At 41.6% G+C, this 7685-nt stretch overlaps 1 protein-coding gene across 1 annotated transcript in view; it reads right to left on the reverse strand.

Annotated features, from left to right (window-relative positions):
- The window catches only part of TRPM6 (transient receptor potential cation channel subfamily M member 6), a 156527-nt gene that overhangs the window by 54460 nt on the left and 94382 nt on the right, over positions 1 to 7685 (reverse strand). Inside the window, exon 24 of the mRNA XM_008074369.1 lies at positions 4571 to 4703. Within this exon, the coding sequence (XP_008072560.1) occupies positions 4571 to 4703 (133 nt within the window). The remainder of the gene's footprint in view (positions 1 to 4570; positions 4704 to 7685) is intronic.

The following is a 7685-nucleotide window of genomic DNA, read 5'->3' on the forward strand; positions in this document are numbered from 1 at the left end:
TGGGGGGTCTTTTGGTTTTTTGGGGGTTTTTTTTTGAGTTGGAGTCTCACTCTGTTGCCCAGACTGGATTGCAGTGGCATGCTCCTGGCCACCGCAGCCTCTACCTGCTGGGCTCTGGCGATCCTTCCCCCTCAGCCTTCCAAGTAGCCAGAACTACAGGCGTGCACTACTATACCCGGCTAATTTTTATTTATTTATTTATTTATTTATTTATTTATTGTAGAGACGAGATCTCACCAAGTTGCCCAGGTGGGTCTCGAACCCTCCAGCTCAGTCAATCCACTCGTCTCAGCCTCCCAAAGTGCTGGGATTACAGGCTAAGCCACCGAGCCCGGCCTGTATAATTATGTATGACGTAATATATAATTATTTATCGTGTATAATTATTTCATTATGTATTCCATTATATATTACAATGTAATCGTAATAGAAATAAAGTGCAAACTAAATGCAATACACTTGAATCATCTCAAAACCACCCCCCTCACCCGATCTGTGGAAAATAGTCTTCCATGAAATTGATCCCGGATGCCAAAAAAGGCTGGGGACACTGATATAGGAGATCTCTTCTTTAGAGGCAGACGAACATGTAAATATTCTCCTAATTTCCTTTTCCTCCCTCTCCAAACTATTGCTCAATAACCTCAGGAAATAGTCTTCCTTCCCTCCCACACCTTATGGACGAGCGCCCCAGAAATGACCTCAACAAGGACCACAGTATAAAAACATTGCCATTGAGACAGCTCCAGTTGGGCTCGGTGGCTCAGCCTGTAATCCCAGTACTTTGGGAGGCCAAGGCGAGTGGATTGCCTGAGCCCACGGGTTCTTTAAGACCAGCCCAGATAACTTGGTGAGAACTCATCTCTATAATAATAATAAAAAAAAGATTAGCTGGGCATGGTAGCACGCGCCTGTAGTTCCAGCTGTTTGGAAGGCTGAGGCAGAAGGATTGCTGGAGCCTAGCAGGTCAACGCTGGGGTGGCTGAGTGTGCCACTGCACTCCAATCTGGGCGACAGAGTAAGACGTCAACTCAAAACAAAACAAAAGAAAAAGTGATAGCGCCATCAAGAAAGAAAACTGATTATATTTTGAAGTCAAATTAAAGTCTCATAACCAAATACTAAACCCTTTGGAATTATCCATATTTTTCAGAAGCTACATAGCCATCTAACTTCCAATCCTCTATTCAAATCCTATGAAAAGAATCCAAGAGTGATATAGTGGTATAAGATGATTCATGTATTTAGGATTTAGTATCATCATTGAATTACTAGTTTGTAAATATCTGGATATCTGGTTCTCAAGTTTTCACTGTATGTTTCCTTGGCTTATGGTATTACCTTCTCCTAGTACTCCTTATACTCCTCTGATCAATTCTTTCTAGTATTCTCCATTAAATTTCTCTTAAGCATCTCTTAAGCATCTCCCAGGGTTCAACTCTGAGCCCACTGAGTTTCCTCACTCTACCTGCTTCCTGGGCATAGTCACTTGCTGGGTCACACTTTCAGTTTTCCTGCGATAGACAGATGATTCTATTTTCATTTCTTAAAATAAGCAGATGACTCTTACAGTTGACTTTCCTGATAGGCAAGGTGATCTCCTTGCCCCCATTCACATGCTACCCCAAGGCTTCAGATTCACACATCCAAAGGCTCCTGGATATTTCTGGCTAAATATACCACAAGAATCTGCAGCTCAAGAAATCTAAAATCCATTGCTTTTTCCCCCATACCCTTTTGTGCCTTTATCTTGGTGATGTCAGAATCATCCCCTTCCTCAGCTCTACATCTTATCCTTAACACACCTAGTGAATTGCTCTGTCTAAACATGTCTTCTTCACCCCCTCCTTTCAATCCCGCCAGCACTAGCCTTGGCGAGGCTGTGGACTCATCCAATCGCGACACCATTCTCTCAGATGGTCTCCCTGGCTCTAAGGCTGCCCCCTCAAATCCACACTATAATTGGTGGTCAATCTGTTCATTTCATTGGCCACCTAGAATTCTTCCTTAGTTTATAGTTTAAAGTGGGGAGCTCTCCACACCCCTTACCCCAGTTCATAATCTTGGAAGGGGGTGGGTCTATCTTGACCTCATCTTACCTATTTATTCCCCTTTGTTTAAGATTTGGAAGGAAATCTGTCTTTAAAAAGAAATGGCACTCACAATTTGTTGAGTCTATTTTTCCATAATAATGGATAACTTTCATTACACCTTTACTATCAATTAGCACTCTGCCTCAGTATTTATCTACATTATCTCATTTAATCCTCACAACAACTCCAAGAGGTAGGTCAATTTTTATAGGTTCCGAAATTTCCGCAAGTACATATAGCTATTAAGCATGACTTCATACCTGCTCTGTAAGCTCCTAATTTGGGTCTATGCTTCATACAAAACTGAGACCCAAGCTGGCCCACAGGACTCAATGAACATATCTGTAAAGGGGCAGAATGTGTGGAAGAGGGAGAGGGATATTCATATAACTATGGCCTAAAGATATTATTAGGCAAAATAGAATTTTGTGGGCTAAAAAAACTTTGACATTCAATTTTTCTCAATATTACATTTTATCTGAAATTCAATCAGGTATGTAAATACATACTTACATAAATATGATATCAATAGAAAATCTTAAACTTATATCAATATAACTTATGCCCAAAGTGAACTATTTAGAAAGCTCTTAATGTGATTCAGTTTTAAACCAAGCCATATTTCAGGATTCACATCTATCTATTTGATATTTAGATATCATAAAAAATATACGCATAATTAGGTATAACATTTATAGTCAGTTTCAGAGATGGACTACATTTAACTTTGGTTAATTTGGTTCAACTTACAAGAGCAATTCTGTGTTTAAAAAAACACATATAGGCCATTGCCTTGCTTTTTTTTTTTTTTTTTATTGGAGTCTCACTCTGTCGCCCAGGCCAGAGTGCAGGAGCATGCGTACAGCCACCACAGCCTCGATTTGCCGGGCTCAGGCGATCCTTCCACCACTGTCTTCCAAGTAGCTAGAACCACAGGTGCATGTCATCACACTCAGTTAATTTTTTGATTTATTGTGGAGACGAGGTCTTGCCAAGTTGCCCAGGTTGGTGTCGAACCTCTGGGCTCAGGCAATCCTCTCGCCTCTGCCTCCCAAAGCGCTAGGATTACAGGCATGAGTCGCCACACCCAGCAGCCATTGCCTTGCTAAGCTATGGGTGGCCATGTGCTCTTTGAGCTATGGCCAGGCCATGTTTTCATAAGCTTTGGCCTCCTCCCCTACCTTGGGGAGGTGAATCTCTTCTCTCTCTCTCTCTCTCTCTCTCTCTCTCTCTCTCTCTCTCTCTCTCTCTAAGTTTTTAAATATCCTATATTTTCTAATATAAAAAATGCATATAATCCTATACAGCCTTTCATATTTTCACAGGATGCCACACAATCACAATTAGTAATACATCCACAATAGCTCTGATTCTACTACAGTTTCCTAATGTGTTCACTTTCTCCAGCACATCTCCTCTTTTGAAAAACCTCTATACCACCCTCCTCTCCGAAAATCACATGTACCCCCAGCCCACTCAGCTGATGGCTTTGCCTGAAGCCTAGACTCTCCATTAACCCGGCTTTCCAGAGAGTTTCCTTCAGCAAATGGCCTTTGTCCTTCTGTTTCTGAAGTGTCTCCCTTGTTGATGGATCATTTCTAGGATCCTACGATTTCACTTTGTTATAGAGCAAAACAAAAACAAAGAACCTTCCCGTGTACCATCCAGCTTCCCTGTCCTAAAACTTCTTCCAAACGCCATCTGTCCTTGATGTCTCTACCTCTCCTGTTCTCTTTCCACCCACTTCAGTGAAGTTGCCACCAACTCCACACAATGACAACTGGGGAGAATCCCAGGACCCGGGACTCCCCACCCAGCCAGCACACTGCACTCGACCTCTTCCGGGGCCTGTCTGCTGCTGGACACACCTCGCTGCCTCAGGTGGCTGCATTTGCTGTTCCTTCTGCCAGGTGCACTATTCCACCAGATGTCCCTGCCTGGTCTGCTGCACTCAATCCTTCAGACCTCTCTTCCTCAGACTCCTCAGAGTGACCTTCCTGGATCAAGTGGTTGAAACAGTTCAGTGCAACACCCCAACTCTGCTAGATCACATATCACTAACACTCCCCAGTCTTTTTAAACTACGTCATGTTTTTTCATGGCTATGTTACACCTGATACTAAATTAGATAGTTCTTTAAGTGTTACCTTGTTTATTTCTTGTTCTCCACTCCCTTCACTTCCCTCACCACCTACATGTGCACGCACACATACACCCATGAATGTAAGTCCGATGAGGACAGGGACTCCTGTCTCTTGTTGACCACTTATTCCTGCTCATTGGAAGAGTGCCTGGAATATAGTAGATGCTCATTAAATACACATTGATCTCATGATTATTATACGCTCCTACATGCTTCAAATTATAGACAATCCAAATCTCTGGAATTTGAAAGTGGATCTTTCTCCTCGTTGGACGTCCTAATAGAACCAGGTTTGGGTAGCAGTTGAGGAACGGGAAGGGTCTAGATCTTTTACCTTTCTGATGTCACTCGGATTCGTTCTTCACAACTACAATTCAGACCTTCCATCTTCTCATGGAAGTATGTTTCCACACACTGCTCTTCAAAGTCATGCAGTTTTTTCAGATCCTCCTTACTCAGGTAGAGTTCTGTAGAAATAAGTAGGGAACACGGAACAAATCATTATTCACCTCAGGGTAGGAGCTGCTTTTCCTCCACTTGTGTTGAAAATGATAAACCATAGTTCCTGTGATAAAAATGTGCTGCCTTGTCACACTGTATTCCTGATATTAATGGAGAAGAAGCACAAAGAAACAACTAGAAACACCAGACTTGGTTTCCCCTCCTTTCTATTTGAAAATGGCTCATATAGGAATGCCTGAGCCCATGGGTTCGAGATCAGCCCGGGCAACTTGGTGAGACCTTGTCTCTACAATACACCAAAAATAAGCTAGGCATGGTAGCGCCTGCTTGTAGCTCCAGCTACTTGGAAGGCTGAGGCAGAAGGATCCCGGAGTCCAGCAGGTCAAGGCTGCAGTGGCCATGAGTGTGCCACTGCACTCCAGCCTGGGTGATGGAGTGAGACTCCGGCTCAGAAAAAGAAAAAAAAAAAGAAAATGGCTCATATAGAGAACAATATTTTCTCTATAATATTTTCAAGGGTTAGGATGTTCTCACATACTGGCAAAAATTAACTGCATTTATATGTGAATGGAGAAGGAATCTGATGGTCTTTTGTTCTCTCTGCCAACTCATTTTTAAATTAATTAATTTGTTATTGATACATATTAGATGTGCATATTTTGGGGGAATATGTGATAATTCGACACATTCATATAATCAACTCATAATAATCGGTATATCCATCGCCTTAAATATTTCTCTTTCATTTACACTGGGAACATTTAAATTATTCTCTTTTAGCTATTTTGAAATATGCAATTGATGAATTCTAACTGTGGTTACCTTAGTGATATATAGAATAGCAGGTCTTATTTCTCCTAGTTAAGTGCATATTTGTACTCATTAATCAAACTCTCTTTGCTATTAAAATGACAATAAGTAACCAATAAGTCAAAATCAAGGTTAGAAGAGTACAGGGCCGGTGGCGGCTCATGCCTGTAACCCCTCCATTTTGAGAGGCCAAGTGAGAGAATTGCCTGAGTCCAGGGGTTCAAGACCAGCCTGGGCAACCTGATGAGAACTTGTCTTTATAATAAATCAAAAAATTAGCTGGGCATGGTGGCATGCACCCATAATTCCAGCTACTTGGAACACTGAGATGGAAGGATCTCCTAAGCCCAGCAGGTTGAGGCCGCAGTGACTGTGAATGTGCCACTGCACTCCAACCTGGACAAGAGAGTAAGACTCCAACTCAAAAATGATAACTAAATAAAGGTTAGAAGAAGGCAAAGTCTTTGAAATTAATCCAGTAACTATAAGAAAGTTCTACTCTGTTACACTGAGTTTACAGACACTAAGTCCTTCTGTTTGCTGTTGAAAAAAAGAGGGCCGGGTGTGGTGGCTCACACCTACAATCTCAGCATTTTGGAAGGCTGAGGTAAGAGGATTGCCTGAGTCGCTGAGACCAGCCTGGGCAACCTGGCGAGACCTCATCTCTACAATAAACCAAGAAAAATTAGCTGAGCATGACAGCACATGCCTGTACTTCCAGCTACTTTGGAAGGCTGAAGCGGAAGAGTCACTGAGCCCAGCAGGTCGAGGCTGCTGTGGCCATGAGCGTGCCACTGCACTCCAGCCTGGGCGACAGAGTGAGACTCCAGCTCAAAAAAAAAGAAAGAAAGAAAAAGGAGGCATTACAATAACCAGCCAATAGCCAATCAAGGCTGTATACCTTCCGTGACAAAATTACAATTGACTCATTAAAAGCCATACTATTTAATGATCTTATAAGACTAATGCAATTCTCCGTCAAACTTCAACATTCACATTTGGTCTACTACCTTGGCTCTCACACTTACCTAATATAATAGTATATCACCTTTTACATAAGTTTCTAATACTTGGAAAATATAAAAATGAAATGGTGCTAGTGAGATAAAATTGGACAGTTTTTTTTTTTTAACGGTTTCACTTAAATTAGGAGAAAAATAACTAATACATTTCTCCATAATTTGTTAAGAATGCAGTTGTTTCATTATTGTCCAATAAAATAAAGGGCAAAAATAATTATGAACTTTAAAATGTGGCTAAAAGAAAGTTCTATCAGCTATAAAATGTGTTCACAAATCAAGCATGCAATGTTTTCTGATTTATATGGTGTGGAAAAATCCTTCAAACACGAAAAAGTTCAGTATATCCCATTCCCTCACACCCAACTCTAATGTCTGTTGGCATCAAAGAATCTCCTGTGAGCAAGAAACTTTGCAATTGTCATGACGTGGGTCTTCTAGAAGCGGATCCCTGAGAGCAAACCAGTCAGCTTGAGGTTTGTGGAGATTTCCTGTAACTGTCCGCAAGGTGGCACTGCTGCCTCATGTGTAAATGGCTTCACCCTTAATATAAAGGATTGGAAGCAATGTCATGAAAACGCGAGAATGTTCCAGAGCTCAGGGTGGATGCACTTCTACCCATCAAAAAATTTACTCAAGTTTTATAGGAAATCATCCTGTAAGCTCAGACCAACGTTCTTCCATATGGTACTAGGAAATCTGAGCAAATCCTAGACAATTCTAGGACCTCTCAAGTATTAACACTCTGCCATTAGGTTGCATTGGTTCTGCAGCCCATGCCTGAGAGGCTCTCTTTTAGAAGCCTGAAGTTTACAGCATAATTAGAGTTAACTTCACTTGTCCTCTGGCTTCTGTATAAAGGCTGACACTCCTGAGGGGAAGATATGAAAAAGAAAAATAAATCTGCAAAGTGACTCAAGCTGAGAAAAAATTTTCTACAGAGTTAACTACCACAAGCAAAAGCATATCACCACCCTGTCTACACCATAACAACAAACTGCAGAGAATGATCTGTACCCCTGTGAGCCCACCTGAATGTATACATAGTCCACTATTCCGTATCTGAACCTCCTGGGATCAGGAGTATTTTCGAATTCAGAATTTTTCTTTTCTAGTTTTAGAAAGGTCATATAGTACATACTGGGGGGGGGGGGGGGG

The sequence above is a fragment of the Carlito syrichta genome, unplaced genomic scaffold, assembly GCF_000164805.1.
Source record: "Carlito syrichta isolate Samal-C Ts95f unplaced genomic scaffold, Tarsius_syrichta-2.0.1 Scaffold316420, whole genome shotgun sequence".
In the NCBI taxonomy this organism is placed as follows: Eukaryota; Metazoa; Chordata; class Mammalia; order Primates; family Tarsiidae; genus Carlito; species Carlito syrichta.